Raw genomic sequence first — 19,631 nt, 5'->3', positions numbered from 1 at the left:
GAAACACCTACCAAGGTCCCTACCTTTTCCTCCGCTAACCTGCAAGTAAAATTAGCTAGAATGCAGAATCTTAACTTCTATCTCCACATTCAGAATCACTGTAGTCTGCTTGCCTGCTCACTTGCTGCTTTGAAATATGTGCTTTCTATCCTTTCAGACTACAATATGTGCATGTGGTGTGTAGTCTAGTGTGGTCTCCTTTGTGTAATAAAGTTGCTTAGGGTATAAAAGTAAACCAAATTAGCTAGAAATAATTTTAATCTGGGTTCATTTATTTGAGGCCACTAATTGATACTATTAGGCACAATTATTTTCTAAAATCCCCTAAATGGACTATGTATTCCAAGTCAGAGTGGGTTTATTTTTCACTTATTTGTGCAAAGTACTAGTTAGCTCTTATTCTATACATTTTCGTCCAGCCTTCTAATTGGGCAAGTCTATAAGTATAGATTTGATACAAGTGTCATGGTTACAATGAAAATAAATATCTATTGGAAAGCAGAGGACAGGGCAGTTTCAGAATAAAATATTTTATTTAACACCATCTTTAGTGTCTTGAAAATTTGCATCAGTTGTGTTGGAAGGAGAGATGGGAGGGCGATTCACCTTTCCTGATCTTTAAAAACACCAGCCTTGAGGTTCTTATCTCTCAAGCATCACAATCCTAAGATTAGTTCCCATCCCCTGCAAATGTAACACTCTCTTGTCCTTGGCTATGGAAATAGAGTATTCAATTGTTTAGCACTGGAGAGCCCATTCTTCCTTGTTACTTTTGAACACTTTGAATTTATACTGGAGTGGTTTATGATAGTTGAGCAAATTTTTGTAAACCCTGCCATTGTCTTTAAATATATCTATATATTTCTATCAGTACGGTAGTGCTAGCTGCAGCTAGGCACGTGCATTACATGCTATGAATATTAAATTATTTTTGGTTCCTACTGCATTCAGTATGTATGAATGTGAAGCCTATTCTTGCTTTCTAAAGTTTGAATTTACACTAGAATACTTTGTTGTAATGGGATATTGCTCTAGGCCAAGCTGTTAGGGGTGGGGGGTGCTTTTAGAACAGAGCTTGCAATAACTTTCTACAGCTCCTATCTTCTATGGTAAAAGAATGTGATTTTTTTTTGGGGGGGGAGAATGTTTTCTGAAAGTACCGACTTGTGTTTCAGGTTTTTTGAACTTGTCTGAGAAATTCTTGTTGTGTACCAAATTTGATAACTTTTAGTTCCTTCTTCGATGAGATATTTTCCTCGTAGATGGATTGACAAGCACAAACTCCTTTTTTTTTTTTTTTTTTTTTATAATTGCTTTCCAACATACTATTAGTTGGAAAGCATAAATATTGAACTAGAAAATTTATATATTGCTGCTTTAAGGTTTCAGACATTCAATGCAAGCTCTTGATCAGTTCTTAGAAACTCGGTTACAACATGAAGATCGTGATCAGTTTGAGAAACACCTGTCCTTGGAAAGCAAAGCTCATTGAACAGGATAAAGTAATTCTTTGCCAGGACATTCTGCCTTTTTATTACTGGAGTCACTTATTGCAGATGCTAGTGTTTGAATACACTTGGTTTAAAAAATCAGATTTGATATTACTTGCACTACCTATTTTGAAACTCCTAGACAAGGTTGGAAATAAATTTGAAAGAGCTGAAATCTCTTGAGCCAAAGTGATTAGATAGCACTCAACACAGTTCCAAAGTATGAAACTGTTTTGCCACTAGGTTGTATAATTTGGCTTCAGAATTGAAATGCAGGATGGGCGGATGATCACCTGATTATACAAATGCTTATGCTGTAGAATGTTGTTTTGTGTGTACATCCCTGAGAATCGCAACAAAAATTGTAAATGAAAATATTTTTGCCTTAATGTTTTAATTTAAAAAGACAATACTTAAATTTCTGATTAAGTTGCTGCCAGGGTAGGTACAAAGATATTAGGCATCCTAGATTAATTTTAAAACCTTGCACGTACACCTCTCTCCCTCTTCTACCATCATATGTACCCCACACGCAATTAAAATTAAGCATTTATATAATTTTACATAAAAAGGATATTCAAAGTACAATTTCCTGGGGTAAAAATATCACAATATGCATATTATATTTACACAAGCCGTTAAGCCCGTTAAAACGGGCTACATCCCTCTGTCTCTCACCTCCCCCTCATTCTCTCTCCCCTCACTCTTCACCACCCCCCTCCCCCACCCACTCCTCTCCACCCTCCCTCTCCTCTCACTCAGTCCCTCCCTCCCTCTCTCCCCCCTCTCCCTCACTCCCCCTCTCCCTCACTCCCTCCCACTCAGTCCCCCCTCTCTCTCCCTCCCACTCACTCAGTCCCCCCTCTCCCTCCCACTCACTCAGTCCCCCCTCTCCCTCCCTCCCTCCCTCCCACTCAGTCCCTCCCTTCACCCGCCTCCATTTCCTTCCGACGCCGTACTCGCAACTCCTCGCAGCCCACACCCACCTCCATTTCCTCCCGGCGCCGTAAGCGCGACTTCCCGCAACCCTCACCCGGCTCCATTAACTCCTCCCGCTCCTGCCGGCAGATCTCGGGGGGGGGGGGGGGGTGTCACTCCCGCGTGCGCGGCAGTGACCCCCCCCCCCCGAGATCTGCCGGCAGATCTCGGGGGGGGGGGGGGGGCGCGGGAGTGACACCCCCCCCCCCCCGAGATCTGCCGGCAGATCTGGGGAGGAGAAGTAGCGGCACCGCGCGCGCGGCGCCGCTGCTTCTCCTCCCGCTTCTGCGGCCCCACCGCCATTTTTTTTTCTGACCGACGTCCTTGCCCGCACATGCGCAGTAGAGCTGTGCTCTACTGCGCATTTGCGGGCCGTCGGTCACAGGCCATTTATAAGGTAGATGTTCTGCTGTGGTGCCAACTAGAAAACCCTGCCAAAAAAGCATAAAGGCACTCAGAATCCATAATCATATTAGGCCTATTGTAATGTATGTTGGGTGAGAGCTTGGCCCTCAGAAAGCCATGAGTAAACGGAATTATATCCATTGTATGCAAATCTCTTGTGCATATTCATTGTGGATATCCTGAAAACCAGACTGGTGTGTGGCTCTCGAGGTCTGGACTTGGCAACCCCTGTGCTAGCAGAATACCTCATCTAGGGCACACATTGCAGGACACAGATCCACATCAAATAGTGAATAAAGAAATCATAAAGTATAAATAGAAATGTGCAGACAAAAAGTGAACTGAAAACTGCAATCAGCCAGACTCTATATTGCAGGGCAACAATGGTAAAACAAATATCACTATTCTTCATAAAACATAAAACAAAATAAAAATATAATCAATGATAGTAAAGCCATACTAATAAGAATAACTATTTCAAAACAGCAGATAAATAGAATAACATCCAATATTTAAAAAGTATATAAAAATTTTGCTAATGCCAAAAAAAATTTCAAAACAGCCACATCAAATAATTAAAATAAGGATTAAAAAATATTTTTCCATTCCTGGGACTTTTTTATTTCCAGATGCCCTGAGATTATTGTGGATTAGCAGACAGAGTTGGTGCTGCACACAAATCTATTTTGTTTTTCTTTTTCTCTCATGCACCTGTTCACACTCCCTCTGGAAGCATAAGCAGCAGCCTCCTTCAGTCCTTGTGGCCGACAAGACTCCCTTTCATTCAGGCCAAGGGGGCTAATATTGCTTCGCCTCCTGCTCCTTCTCCATTCTTCAGCCCCGTGGGCCGAGACTGCTCTACCCACTGCTCCTTCCTGCTGCCCAGGCTGATGCTGAGGCCTGCTCTTGCTCCTTCTAGCGGCGATGGCATCAGGGGCTTCATTGGCTATGGACACATGCGGTTCATGTCCCAAGTCTTTCAATTCCCAGAATCCTAGTTCTCCTCTCCCCTAGGCACTTAAACTTGTTCCTGTTGCTGCCCCCGCCTGCTTATTTCTTCCTCCTCTGTGCCCCAGCTTGCTTGTAACTCTTCCCCATCGCTGGCTCCTTTCCTTATGCGCTGGTGCTGTTTAAACATCAGATCATTAAACCATATAGAAAAAAGAGTCGGTGATGGGAAAAGAGGATCATCTGGATGACAAGCAGACCATGGCAGAACCGGAACTGTGATGGGTCAAATAGGGCACATGCTCCAAGTAACCAAAAAGCCATAGCTACAGAAGACAGAATCCAGTAGCAGAGCCTGTAAGCTGGTGCATATTTGGAGGTCCTGCAGTTTCCTATCCCCTGTTCCCCAGTGGGTTTCCTTAACAGGAAGTTTGTGCAGTGGAGGAGGTGGGGCCGCTCAGAGCATATTCCGCCTTAGAATCCAGCAGCAGGATCTTATCTCTCCGTGACTAGAAGATATTGAGCCTGGTGTCTGTCCTCAGTCAAGAAGGTGAGATGGAGAAGGACTCAGAATAAAGCAAAGAATGTAGGTGTGAGAGAAAGAGACTGGATGTTGCAGGGAAGGAGGGAATCAGAGTGCTGCTGGGCAGAGGTAGAGGGGGAAATAGAGAAATTGCATGGAGAGAGGAGAGAGGGTTTATGGGTCTGGACACTGGATCTTCTATGTATTTAACAATATATCTGGATAGCGTCTCCTCTTTCTCACTGTTGTGGGCCCACTTGACACCACTTCCTCTTCTGGGCCTGGGTGGGAAGAAGGAGATGCCATTGTGGCAGCACCTCCAGAACTGTGGCAACCCTGGTTGCTGCTGTAAAAGATGTTAGACCTTGATTTACCACACTCATGAGTCTTGAAAGTAGAGGCTGTGTTTTGAGGTCTTGGTGTGTTTGCTGTTCTCTTCTAAAGAGGTTTGATGGTTTTCATGACAAGAATGCATTGAATAACCAAATTATTTCTTACTTTTGTATTGTTTTATTTTCAACAGGCCGGTGGGGATGCCAAAAATGGAAAAAGTTTACTTACACAATCCTAGTTCAGAAGAAATAATAACTTTAGTATCAATATCTGCAACAACATCACATTTTCATGCATCATTTTTTCAAATAGGGTAAGTAAATTGGTGTGATTTTAAGAATTTTCTTGTGCATGGTGTGGAATGGATAAGCTTCCTTATTCAGGTATTTACAACTTGTCCAGTATGTTTTCTGGTAATGGAACATGTGATGGTCATAAAATACCTGTAACTGTACCACTTTGGTGTTTAATCCTTTGACATTGCAGAAACTGATCAAGGTTAGTTCAGGTACCTGAAATGGGAGATTCCAGAGAATTCACTGCCACATTTGTAACTCACTAGTATTGAGGCATGGTATTAGCACCAAGCTGTAGAAAATGAAATCTTTCATATGAAACTTAAATACAAGTTTATTTTGGGATTGCACAATCTTCATTCAAGATAAGGGAGCCCTATATGGGTATTTTCCTGTGTGATACTATTACTGGATCATGGTTGGAATTTTGCAGTACAGAGTTTGATCCCCGTCTTAATTAAGAACATAAATGCCATGCTGGGTCAGACCAAGTTTCATCAAGCCCAAGCATTCTGTCACAAGCAGTGGCGTAGCCAGAATTGATTTTTTGGGTGGGCTGTAGGCATGCAGGTCTGAGACCTACTAGTTGGTTTCTTATTGATAAATAATGCCATATACTGCACCCTAGAATGGCTTTCTAAGTAATTTGCAACAGCCATTATGCATCATGTGTGAAACTTTAAAACATTTTATCTCAATTATTTCAAGCACTTACCAGCATTAAAAACTTCCTGCAGGGGTACTTTGGGGGTGGGGGGGAGTGTTGCTGCTATGTACAGGGCCAGTGCAAGGGTATTAGGCACCCTAGGCAAACCTTACAGCCTGGCACCCTCCCCCCACCTCCCCATACACAATTTTAAATTATGCATTTATAACATTTTACATGAAAAGTGACATTCTGAGGTAAAATTAATATGCACTTTGTGATAATTTCATGCACTGTTGTGATGCTAACAAGAACACTTTGCATCTTGGAATTCATATGGCATCATACCTATTGTGATATATTTTGGCATGGTCCTCCCGTATCAACACAGTACTATCTGCCAACCCTCAAAGAAAATAACAACTCTACCTATGAAAATGAATACCACAAATATTACACCAGAATCTAAAATATCAGTATACCTCCTATCAGGAAAACAGAACCGGCCAAGCTACTTCAGATCCCTACAGAGAAAACCACATGTTAAAAGAATGCTTCATCTGTCTTTACATGCAGAACACAAACCCTCACCAAATACAGAATAAAGCCACATAAAGTATAAATAGAAATGTGCAGACAAAAACTGAACTGTAAAACGCATCACGCCAGACTCTATACATTGCAACAATGGAAAAACAAAAATTTCATCATTCCTCATGAAACAATCAATAAAATCAAGATATATAAATCATTAATCATAATTATAAAATCATACTAATAAAATAATTTCAAAACAGCTGATGAATAGAATATCCAATAATTACTCATGCAAATTTTGAAAGCTTTACCAAACACCAATAAAATATTTCAAACAGCAGACACATCACATACTACCCAATAATTAAAATGGTAGTCAATCAAGAAAAATGAACTTAAAAAGCCACCTTTACTTACCCTCTCCAGCAGTTCTCCTACTCCTTTCCCTTGCAGGCCACACCAGACGCAGCAGTAGCTGCTGAAGCTGTCCTCACGGTCCTCTTCCTTAGGGACCGCAACCAGTCTCTTCTCTCTCTCACACACCAGTCACACCCTCAGGACCAGTTTCTGTCTCTCACACACCAATCATCTCCCCAACCAGTCTCTCTCTCTCTCTCTCTCTCTCTCTCTCTCTCTCTCTCTCTCTCTCTCTCTCTCTCTCTCATACAAGCACACACATACCAGTCATCTCCCTGATCAGTCTCTCTCACACATATACACGTTACCTCTCTGGCCAGTCTCTCTCAATCACACAATGCTCTCGCTCTCTCTTACTTACAGGCTTCCAATCACACACATGCCCCCTCTCTCACAGCCACAATCCAGCCAAAAACATGCTGCATCTCTCTTTTGCACACACATAGACACACACAAGTACCCTTCCTGACTCGCATATACACCACACACATACAGAAGCATCTCCCTGTCTCACACACAGAAGCACCATTCCTTTCTCACATACACACACACACTGAAGCTCCATTCCTTTCTCACATACACATTACATACACACACACTGAAGCGCCGTTCCTTTCTCACATACACATTACATACACACACACTGAAGCTCCGTTCCTTTCTCACATACACACACACAGAAGCACCCTTCCAATCTCAAATACATATACACACAAAGGCCCCCAGCTGAACAGCTTGTCTCCGGCGGCGGCTAGCAGCGCCAATCTTCTTTTCTTCGGCCCCCGCCGACCTGCTTTGTGGCAGCTGGCAGCGCCGATTTTCATTTCTTCAGTCCTGCTGGCCTAGTCTACGGAGGCTGGCTGCACTGATCTTCTTTCCTTCGGCCCCTGCTGGCCTGGTCTCCAGCGGCGGCTGGCAGAGACGGTGGTCTTTTCTTCAGCCCCGCCGGCTGTGAATAGCATGCGACACATTGGTTGAGAATCGCTGGCCTAGGTCCTGCTTGTGCTGCAGGGCTCGTCACTACAAAACAGCCATGTGGCACCCTCAATGTGAGCAGGAGCAGAGGAGGAAACATGATCAGCTAGACTGGTCCACTGGTGGAAGCCCGATCCCCCGATAGGCTAATCCGCCCCTGGATCCTGCGACAGCCTTGCAGGTCCGGTGCTCTACTTCTGGTTTCAATTGGGTGGGCAGTTGCCCACCGGTGGCTACGCCACTGGTCACAAGTACTCTTCAAATCCCCAATAGTTTGTCTATTTCTTGTATTGTACTCCTAGGGAAGCTCTGGCTTTCCCATGTCTTCCTGGCTAATAACTGTTTCTCATAGGACAAGCAGGATGGTAGTCCTCACAAATGGGTGACATCACAGGATGGAGCCCTGTACGGAAAACTTTTCTGTCAAAGTTTCTACAAAGCTTTGACTGGCACTGGCACACTGAGTGCACTGAGCATGCTCAGCCTGCAATTATCCCTGCGAGCCACAGGTGTCTCCCTCAGTCTTCTTTTTTCCGCTCTGCAGTAAGCATAGCGGTTGGAGCTCTGTGAGGAATTTTTAACTTTTTTCCTCATGGAAACACTTAACTTTTTACTTCAAAAGACACTTTTCCCTGCACGGGTCTCCCTCTGCGTACGTTTTTACGACGCTCGGTGAGTACTTTGATTTATTTTTTTGGTCTGTTCCTGTCACCTTCTGGCCTGCTTAACCGCCTGAGGCCTTCCCGCTCCCTATTTTTCAGTTAGCTACACATAGCCTGCGAGTGTCCCTCTGTGACACTCTGCTTGGTTATTAGCGCTAGTGGGACAGGGACTTCAACGGTTTCCATTGCCGCCAGGTCCCCTGTAGTTTTGGGTCCTTCTTTCCCCGGTACCCTCGCGCAGTTGATGCCCCATCGCTACCGAAGGTACCCCTCCTCAGACCGCCCTGGATTTTTAGGTGCCATCAGTACCCCTTCCCCCGCGGTACCCTGATGCCATTTTCCCTGCATCGTTTTCATCAGTGCTGCCAGGTTTTTTCCTCCTTCACGCTGGTTTTTCCTTGGGCTCCTTCGGTGCCGCCTTACCCGTGTGAATGCGCTCGACGCACATACTCGGGTCGATGCCACCGTTGCCTGGGACACTTCCATCGATGCCAGGGTTACTTTTCTTGATGCCATCCCTTAAATTATGGATGCCATCGATGTCCACAGCCTTTCTGTCGAGGTCCAGAGCCTTGGCATTGATGTGCATCCATGCCATGACCCATTCCATCGGTGTGCATTGATGCCAGGGCCCATTCCATCGGTGTGCCTTGATGCCAGGGCCCATTCCATCGGTGTGCATTGATGCCCAGGTGGTTTCTATCGAGGGCCATCGATGCCCAGGAGGTTTCCATCGAGGGCCATGTGGTTGCCATTGATGTCAATGTCACTTCCATCCATGGGGTACTTGCCAACATCGATTCCATCGGTGCCCGGGTTGGTGCCATCGACACCCCTATCCGTGGTGCCGATTCCACGCACACATTTGCTACCCGAGTCGTCCGTGGCCATACTGTCGATGCCCGTGGCTTTGCCACCGAGGATGTCTGCACCCACCCCATACATCGATGCCCTCGACACCCACGTCATTCCCATCGGTGTCTTCAACGTTCCTATCGATGCGTTCATCGACTCAGTCGATCCTGGTATCTCTTTTCGATAACGACTGTTTTTCTTGACTAATCGATGCCACATTGTTCCCATAGATACCTATGCCGATTCTATCAGTGCTCCGCCACTGGCATCATTACTCTGGCCGAGTCATCAACGTTTTTTCATATCCAGTTTTGACGATACCCTCGAGGCCGCTTTGGCCGCCATAGATACCGTCAATACAGACATAGCACTGCCACGTAATGCCCTCGCCTGCACACAATGCTCCTCGCTTTGGGTTCTTTTTAAAGCCCTGTATTAGCAGAGCAGGCGTGCTGACAGTCCGTCATCGATCGCAATCCAGGACAGCGAGGGCTTCCATCTCGGCGCTGGGGAAAGACCGGGCCGAGCACCATGGCGCCCAACGTCACCGACACAAGAATCATCCGCCGCTGACGCCATCCAGCACATTGGTGCTTTCCTTCTCGAGGCTGGACAATGCTCGGGCAGAGCCACATCACCACTGCCATCAGCACTGTTCCGTACAGTTTTGGCAGTCCTTGGTGATCCAGAAACATTGGATCGAGGTCCGACAGATTCTGCATTGGCGTCACGACACATCGAGCCGCTGCTAGGATGGGATCACGAGCTCGTTAATCGGCTCCCCTATTCCCGGCGACCCCACCGTCATAGGTGCGGGATTGTGGCCCTCTGTTTTCAATAGCAGTCGAAATGCCACTCACGCCCAGCCCGTCTCCTCTTTACCTGTGCCACCATACCAGGTATCAGAGTTGAGAGGACGTTTTATGTCCACGGGCTACCCCTCGAGGACTCTGGAGATCGGAGATGGTAACCTTCAGCAGCTCGTCCTGCGGCGATCCACGTCGGATGGTAAGTACCCGCTTCTGCGGCATTCCCATTGAGATGTGTTCTCTAATTCGGGCTACATGGTTTGAAAAGTTCTGGGTCATGTGCCTTTCAAGAACTGTATTAGTGTCACATATCGCTATGCTAGGTATGTCAGCCACAATACCAGGAGAACCCATCATTTCTTTGGGATTGCGTCAGGGCTTCCTCCCTTTTCAGCACTGAGGCTCTGTACTGATTAATGCTCTGTCCTCTGGTTCCTGCTCAAAACCAAGGTTCAGGTGCGTTCGCTGATCTGCTAAACACGAGCTTCAGCAAATATTGTCTCAAGTACAAGTCCACCTTGAAGCCTGACATCAGGTCTCGGTGTCGCCTTGTACAGCACACAGAAATGCGGGTACGACTTACCGCTCACACTCCCGTGGGAGCTTATATGATATCCTGATTACTTCAGCCCCTCCACTGGGACACCCCTTGGTCTCCCATCTGGCCGGATATCAGAGCGGTCACCCCCCACCTTGTACCAAAGTTCCCGGTACACTCCCCCAGCCGCTACGAAGCGCAGAGGGGGGAAGGGAAGGGGGTTGGGGAGTTTTAATTGCACTATTCTTTCTTTCCACAGAAAGTAGTCACTCTCCGCACATCCTGGACCTCAGAAATACCAATTTTCTTCAGAAGTCACAGGTACAATGGTAACTTTTGTTTCCATGCTTCCAGATTGTAGTCAGTACATTACTCTACTCTAATCTTTCCATGTGCTTTATGGTGAGTCAACAATATTACAAACCCAAGCTCTGCCGCTGGCATCAGCTTCGGCAACAGGAGTATTACATTCAATCACTATTAGTTAATGCTGTTTCTCTGCGGAGTGCAACATCATTCACTCTTTTCTTGGCATGGACATCTGCATAACCGTAGTCAGTCCATGCAAGGAGCTCTCACTTCTTCCTGACTTACTATACATTTCCTAACTGGGATTATTGTCACTGCCATAAATCCCTTATACAACACTTCTGGACACCACAGTCATAAAGACCTTCCTGTCCAGCATATGCGCAGACATTCTAATAAATTCTTACATGTCCCTGTGTGCAATTTCCATTACCTCAGGCCTTCAATCCTCATTGTCAGGCTACAAGGTTTTTTCACTATGCACGTTCCTCATAGAAAACTGCTATGGGTTACATTCAGTGAAATTCCATTATTAGTGGGTCTAAGCTGTGCAACCGCTTTCGTCCCTCATCCATATTCCAGATCTAGAACCACAACCTAGTCTGATTCTGCTCATGCTTGCATTTACTCAGGGTTGCAAAGTTTCGCCTAAAAGCTTCTCAACCCAATATGCATCTATCCACTCCAGGCCCAGTTTCTCTTAAACTTCCTGGCGCTTGTAGCCATGAGTTCTACCCTTATGCTTTCCAATACTGCCTCTGCAACAAATCTTTGTGCATACAGACAGGATAGGGACAACGTGCTTTCCAACACACAAGCATGCATTACCTTAGCTGCCCTGCTGGGAAGCTGCGCAGCTCTACCCTTGGCCCTTGCTCACTCCATGTATCCTTGGGCCACTTATCTAAGAGATTACTGAATGCACTAGCAGACCTTCTCCATGTAGGTTTCTATCCTCTCGAATGGTCTCTGACTACATGTGTAGAGCGAAAAATCTTCTAACGCTAAGGTCAACCGAGCTTGCCCTCTGCGTCTGAATCGAACCATACGGTACACAGATTCTACTTCCTACACATGTTTCCAATGCATTCCCTTAGACGCCTTCTTCCATCAAGGGCCTCTTAAATGTATCTCTTCTGCTGCCTCTCAGTCAACACTCTTCTAATATTGAATCGGGACGTGGTTCACTATTCTTCCAATCCACGCCCTGACCGAGACCAGTATGCTTCACATACTTCTCATTCTATCACACCAGTCACCACTTTACCTTCTCACCAGTCAGTCCCAAATCGTAGACTAACTGATGTTCTCAGGTTCTGGTTGCGACACAAAACCTTCCACACATAAATCCTACCATTCAAAATGGCATGATTTACCACATGACGCATACAAAAGTGTATTCCCCTTTCTTCTATACCACTCTTTTCTCTTGCTCCCTCGGATTCTGCTCCCCAGACATCCTCCACATAGGTACACCTCTGTTCCAATTGGTGTATCGGAGTGGGGATATCCATTTTACGGTAAATCCCTTCTGAGTCAGCTTACCATGGATTATCCACTGATCAAGCCGCCTCTATTTTCACTAGTCACGGAATGGAACCTATATCTCATTTCATAGTTTGGCATGGGAAATTCTTCCCTCATAAATGTAATTTCTGCCAGCAGTGTCAATGAGTTACTCTTGTAGTTACATATACTCATTTGACCCTGCGTTCCTCCGTCACTGAGTGGTTTTTACGTATTCAACTTTCTATCTTTTTTAAGGTAGACGTTGCATCTCACCTTACGCAGAATATATTCTGCCCATTTTTTCCAACGCCTCTCTCTCACCAGAGCGAGAGGGTTCTTTCCATTTCTTGGACAGAAAGGCTACGCTTGCATTCTATCGAGCTTGCACTACATTCCATAGGAATTCCACCTAACTCTTTCCTTCTGAGGCAAGAGTAAACCTGCAAGTTCCAGTTGGCAAACAGACCTTTTCCTCCTAATAGACTGTCTGTATCTCTTTTCCTACCAACCAGCAGACATTTCACTACAACATTGTGTGTAACCACACTCTGTTGCATCTGCCTCAGCCTTAATAGCTTCCCTTCGGCCGCTGCTGCTTGTACACATATCAGGCTGCAACCTGGAGTTCTCTCCATACCTTCGCAGCCCATTATTGCTTACATACGGCTAGCCGGCATGCTCCATGTTTGGCCAGTCCGTCTATTCCTATTCCTTTCGGGTTAACTACCCAATATCCTTCCACCAACCCTTTAAGGGTTTCAAGATGCCCTCCGTTCCAAACTCCACCCACATCATTGCACCCTTCGTGAGTCTTGGGTGCATTTGGTGCACTCTTGGGCATCCTCAGCTCGGTACTCACCCATTTGTGAGGACTACCATCCTGCTTGACCTGTGAGAAAGCAAATGTTGCTTACCTGTAACAGGTGTTCTCACAGGACAGCAGGATGTTATTCCTCACGAAACCCACCCGCCACCCCGCGGAGTTGGGTCTCTCTAGGTTTTCACTTTTATTTTAGTTTCGCTTGCGCTTTTAGCTATAAGACGAGACTGAGGGAGACACCTGTGGCTTGCAGGGATAATTGCAGGCTGAGCATGCTCAGTGCACTCAGTGTGCCAGTGTCAGTCAAAGCTTTGTAGAAACTTTGACAAAAAAGTTTTCCGTACAGGGCTCCATCCTGTGATGTCACCCATTTGTGAGGACTAACATCCTGCTGTCCTGTGAGAACACCTGTTACAGGTAAGCAACATTTGCTTTATGGACTTTTCCTTCATGAACTTATTCTATTGTCTTTTGACTCCACTATGTTGGTTGTCTTGACCAGGTCCTCCAGCAGCAGATGCCATAGCTTGATTGTGCGCTGATTGAAAAAGTGCTTCCTATAATTTGTTTTCATTCTGCTAGTTGCTAGTTTCATGGAGTGTCCTGAAGTGCTAGTGTTTGAAAGGGTAAATAACCATTCTCTATTTACCCATTCTACCCCACTTATGATTTATAAATTTCAATCATATCTTCTCTTGTCTCTTTTCCAAGTTTTCTAATTGTAGAATACCAAATTGCAATCCAAAAATTGGACTAATGTGGAAGGTATCTGGATTTACAATCCACCCCATGGATTACACTTATCAGAGTCCATCAGTCAAAATATGTTTACATTATATTAAACCAAATTGTTTATCTCCTCTTGTGAACATTAAAATCTCCATAAAAGGATTCACTAGAGTATTCAGCGGAGGGTGCCATTCTGGTGTAAGACAGTTCAATTAACTGTTGTGCACCAAAATGGTGCTTTCCGCCGAGGAGGATGCGCCCTAGTTAATTTATTCCAGTGCATCCCCAGCAGCTGTCTTCATTTTAAGAGTTACCTATGAGAGCTGAGCTCCATCTCTGTACCTGGGCCTGACTCTGGGCCAAGGCCCAGGTGTTGGGACCTAGCTGTCAATTTGTGGCTTGGGCCTTGGCCTAGTTCTCGGTCCAGGCGTTGGGACCCAGCCTTCAGGCCAAGGTTGAAGCTGCAGTGTCAGGACCAGGCTTCCAAGCCTTGGCCAATGTCATTGCGACTTACTGCAGCCTAGACATATACAAGGCCGAGGTGTCGGAGCAAGCCTCCAAGCCTGGCCTTTGCAAAAGTCCCAGGCCAAGGATGTGGTGACCTACTGGGGCCTAGACATACACAAGGCCAAGGCCTCATCAGCGAATCCCTACCCAGCCCGGGTAAGTGGGAGCTGGGGATGACCCTGGCCCCAGCATTTTTCTGGGTGGGAATGGGAGACCACGAGAGGCCCCTTTTTTTTTTCTTCTTTTTTTTTTTAATGTTTGTTTTTGAAACTAAATAAAATGAACATTTTTTTACCCTTGTCCAGCCCTAATTTTTACCCTGTTTGCGTTTGTATATTTGTTAAAGAACTAGTAAGAAGTTTACCATTTCACTCTTAGCCCTTCTGAATGCCACACATATAGCTGTCAGTTGCATTCTTTCTGGCCAACCAGACAAGTTTAGCAGGGGTTAAGAGAAGAACCAGAAATTTGGATAGTGATTGAGCATTAGTTTCCTGAACCCGCTAACAGAGCCATAGCCACCTCTCCTGGTCCAAGAGGCGCTAGGGACACGTACTGTAAAATTCAGTTGCAAAAAGAATAAGAATTAAAAAAAAAAAAAAAAAAAGTAGGCAGCTGGTCCTCCCCTTCCTTGGTGCCAAAGATAGATGCATTTTTACTAGCCTCCTTTCTATCTGGGATGGAATTGCTTTGATTTTTTTTTTTTTTTTAATATTATGATTAACTAATCTTAAAAGGAGTCATTCTTTTTATCATTCATACTCATGTATATATATATACACACATACATTTTTTTTTTTGGTTGGTTGTTTTTCAGAAAATCCTTCCTGGAGGAAACACGTCATTTGATGTGGTATTTCTCGCAAGAGTAGTGGGGAATGTAGAGAATACTTTATTTATTAATACGTCTAATCATGGGGTATTTACTTATCAGGTAAGAGAAAACAATTTCCTGAAATATCGTATCAAAACATGGTGTTTGTATGTGTGCATACATTTGCGTTTAATAGGTGATACTATATGACTGAGTTATACCTATCAGATGAATAACAGATACCAAAGTCCACAATTGAATATAATACCAGCCGATTCAGTAAAGTGCACTGGGCTGTGCGCACTGTTCAACACGCGTTTGGCCATGTGTTTTCGAGGGGCGTCTATTACTCCTTATACTGTAAGGGGTTTAGTGCCTCAAAAACAAATGGCCAAACCCCCTGAAAACTAATAGTGCTCATCACATGCAAATTCATATTGATGAAGCCTATAAGTCATTCACCCGGGATTCAAAAAGTAAAATGTGCGTCCAATCCACACATTTTACGCTCATAAATTAACGCCTGCCCAAGAGCAGGTGTTAATTTATGAGCAGCCCGGAAAAGTGTACAGAAACGTAGAAAATACTGCTTTTCTGTATACCCTTCAACAATATCCTAGCGATATTAAGTCAGAGGAACCAAAAATGGAAAAAAAAAAATGTGCCAGCCAGTCCAGTTAGGAGAACGGACGCTCAATTTTACCGGCGTCCGTTTTCCTAACCGATCGCTGTTAGCGGATTCGGAAAACAGACGCAGGTAAAATTGAGCATTAGTTTCCTGAACCCGCTGACAGAGGCACCTCTCCTGGTCCAAGAGGCGCTAGGGACACATAATTCCCTAGCGCCTCTTTTTATTGCGATCTCTTATTTAAATATAGGTTCGCACGTCGGGAGAGCGGGCGCTCAACACAGAGCCCGTGTTCTCCTGCAATTTTTATTGAATCGGCCTGATTGTGTATAGCCAGAGTGCATTAATATTTACAGCTTAAGAAAAAACATTTTTTATTTAATTTCTGTGCCTATGTTTATTTTTTTTTATTTATTTATTATTTTTATATACCGACATTCATCTCAATTGAGATATCACACCGGTTTACACTCAGGTACTGTAGGTATTTCTCTATCCCCAGAGGGCTTACAATCTAAGTTTTGTACCCGAGGCAATGTAGGGTAAAGTGACTTGCCCAAGGTCACAAGGAGTGACAGCAGGACTTGAACCCTGGTCTTCTGGTTCATAGTCCACTGCTCTAACCACTAGGCTATTCCTCCTCATTACTGTCTTGATTCCCCTTGCTATGGGGTAGATATGAGTGCTAATCATAGCACTAGTTTTCATTCCTGTTTCAGAATGAATTTTTCTGTGGTAAAATTAACCCTGGTATTAACAGAGTTTATTTGGGAAAAATTGCATTCTAAAACCGGAGTAAAAAAATTAGTGCTAGAATTGCATGTCTCTATGCAAATTGCAAGGTAATAAGCTTATTAACTGTTGCCCTATAATACAAGGAAGACTTTCTGAAAGGGGATTGGTCCTTTCATTAAAAGACTAATCTATAGCCAGCAAAGGAGTGAATGAATGAAGTGCCGGTAGAACTCTGAGCTGAACCGGCATTGACTGCAGCATGGCCTGAGTAGGTAAAGTTGTCTCCTCTGTCAGCTGGCAGTCCTGGGGACAGGGGAGTGTCTGGAATTTAGGTGCCCCAATTTGAGGGTTCACTGCTACCAATATATATATTGAATCCCGGGTGAATATATATATATATATATATATATATATATATATATATATATTTTTTTTTTTTTTTTTTTTTAAATGTTGGTAGGAGGGAGGAGGTTCCACTTCACAGGCAATTTTTTTTTTTTTTTTTTTTAACTTGGAGCGAAGGAGCTATATTTTGAACTTGGGTAGGGGAGGTGGTTATGCCTGCTCGGCCCACCTATTCTTTTTTTGAAATTGGGAGGGAGAAGGATCATGCCCCACTCATTGCTGTTGTACTCCAGTCTTTTTTTTTTTTTAATTTTTACAGTGAATGTTCTTAATGGCTTACAAATAAGTGTAAAAAATCATTTTTTCCATTTTTTTTTAAATCTCTGGTCTATTTCCATCACATTAGCTTCCTGTATCCCGTGAGGCTACTGATTTTTACCACCAGTATAAAGTAAAGCCCATGCAAAAATGTAACTCCAGTTTTAGGATGGGTTTTATTACCTTGGTCTAAGTGTTTTTCTTTCTACACAGATTCCATTTTTTCATATTGAATGGATATATGATCTCCGTTGACAAGCAGGTCTGAATTAGCCATGATGACGTGGGTTGATGTTTGATTGTATCGAACGGGACCCATCGCTCTAGTTCAGTAAGGATATACTAGTGAGCATGCATGGGGGGTACTGGTGTGCAAGTTGCCTCATGAGTCCACCATTTTCCCTCCTCCTCCCCACCCTGAGCTTCTGCATAGACCCTTTCTGGTTTTTCTTTTTTTCTCCTTTTGGAAGTTTTTCTTCTACACATCTAGTTTTTGAGTTGCCTTGCTGCCTTAGCAGCTCCTCAGCAGCACTTTTCAGTGCTATCCCTAAAAAAATGAGGCATGAAAAACTAGATGTCTGGCTCGAAGAAAGCCACATTCACTAGCTTCAAGGACTGTTCGTGGCTGCAAGATGTCCATTACTGATGGCCACATTATCTGTTACAGATACCAAGGAACTGATTGACTTATCTAACTGCTATAACTATGATCAAATGTTATTGAAATAGGACCTGGAAGATGGAGAAATTATGCTGGTGAAAAGTTGGAGCAGTTCGTCTTCTCAGAGCAGGTCCTCATTTTCCCTCTGTGCAGAGTTGAGTAGGAGCTCCTCTGGTAAAGGTTCCCCAACTGCGGTGCTGGGCTGTGTATATTTGCCACAGTTCAAGGGTTGAGCAAGATGCAGAAGCATTGCATGCAGGAGCCGGTGAGCTTCTCAGTGCACTCATGAGCTTCGTCTCTTTAATGGTGTTTCGTGCCGAAAAAGCATTATTCATTGGAGCGAGTGGTGCTCTTGATGCCACTGAAGCATGTATTGTCTACTCATGGAGGCCTCAGTGCTGTTGATACTCTGTGTAGGAACAGGCATTGGGAGGACCAGGAGGGGACTCCTTAACACTTATCTTCCTCTGGTTTGGTGCCCTTAAATCCATCTCACCACCTCTTCCCAGATCCTAGGCATTCTAGGGTTCCTTCTCTGTCATCTACTCATGGGCTTTGTTTGGAGACACTGGATCCCATATGCTCCATTGTGCCTTTGGTCTCTATGTGGCCACCAGTGCAGCTAACCCAGGAGGGAGTCTCTTCCTGGCATTTTGTACTTTTCAAGGGAATGACCATGTGCTGGTTTCAGAGGAAGAAGTCTCCTCCCCAACCTTGGATCATTTCATAGATCAGGTGACTGAATTAATGAAGACTTTCTTTACTTTGTTGGCTGCCAGTGAGAAGAAAGGCATCCTTCAAACTCTTCTGTCCAGGGTGTCTGAATTGTTCCCTGAAGGGAGAGTCCCTCTCACACCTTCATGCCTCAGGAGCTTTCATCACAGATCTCGGTGGTGAAAACTAGCCCACATTAAATGAGTGAGCCATCCTTCTCTGTGGAGGAATCTAACCAGCAATCTGAGGATGGAGCACTGGCCTCCACCTCTTGCATGCCCATATTCCCCTCTAAAATGACTGAGGATCCTGTTCCAGTTGCCATCATCTTCAAGTAACCTCTACCTATTTGTTCAGATGAAGGGTCTACAGGAATTCCTTCAGATCCATTACCTGAGCACTCATCTCCATCAGAAGTCTACTCATATGCTAAATACCTGGAGAAAGTGGGTAAGATACTTTAAGACAATGTCCATAGGCTCATGAATCCCCATTCAGAAATCTTCAGACTACTTTGAATTCTGAAAACTTTCTGAACCAGCAACGATCCCAATCCAAGAGAACCCAACCTCCTGTACACCATTAGCCAGGAAATTGGACCTTCAGTATATAGTCCCCTGAGCTTGCGGTAGTTCAACTGGTATCAATTTGTGTTAGTGATCTTTGAAATAAACTAAAAAGACAGATTTCCTAGCGTAGTCAGATGGACTTAGGACCAATGTGTTATGTGCTCCCTGCTAGCAGATGGAGACTGAGTCAGATTTTGCTGGGCAGCAAAGAAGCTCAGACGGCACTCCCTTTGCGCTGCCTGCCATATTAGGGCGGCACAGTCTGACCTGGAATCCTGCCTGTGTCAGCACTGTGAGCAGGCCAGGGAGGGCTGGATTCTCAGAACCTTTCCAGGTCTGGCCCATCCCAGTCGGAGGATGGGTCAGCCATGACCTTATCGGGCAGCACCCCGGACCTGAGCATTTCCGGGGCGGTGTCCTCCCAAGGAGAGGGCAGTTCAACGGCTCTTTCCCCGGTTCCTCCTGGGCCAAATATGGTTGAAATTATTTCATAGTCTTCAAGGCTTTGTTCAGGCGCAGTCAGCCCCTGCCCTTGCCTGGGCTGAGCCCCAGCTGGGAAGG

At 44.8% G+C, this 19,631-nt stretch overlaps 1 protein-coding gene across 1 annotated transcript in view; it reads left to right on the top strand.

The window, feature by feature from the left end:
• Positions 1-4,120: 4,120 nt before the first annotated feature.
• The window catches only part of TMEM131 (transmembrane protein 131), a 334,866-nt gene continuing 319,355 nt past the window's right edge, over positions 4,121-19,631 (top strand). Inside the window, exons 1-3 of the mRNA XM_029603311.1 lie at positions 4,121-4,129; positions 4,916-4,990; positions 15,104-15,220. Coding sequence (XP_029459171.1) covers positions 4,121-4,129; positions 4,916-4,990; positions 15,104-15,220 — 201 coding nt within the window. The remainder of the gene's footprint in view (positions 4,130-4,915; positions 4,991-15,103; positions 15,221-19,631) is intronic.

Source organism: Rhinatrema bivittatum, chromosome 5 (assembly GCF_901001135.1).
Source record: "Rhinatrema bivittatum chromosome 5, aRhiBiv1.1, whole genome shotgun sequence".
Classification (NCBI taxonomy): Eukaryota; Metazoa; Chordata; class Amphibia; order Gymnophiona; family Rhinatrematidae; genus Rhinatrema; species Rhinatrema bivittatum.
The sequence above is the reverse complement of the archived record's forward strand: the minus strand, read 5'-3'. Positions and strand labels throughout refer to the sequence as shown.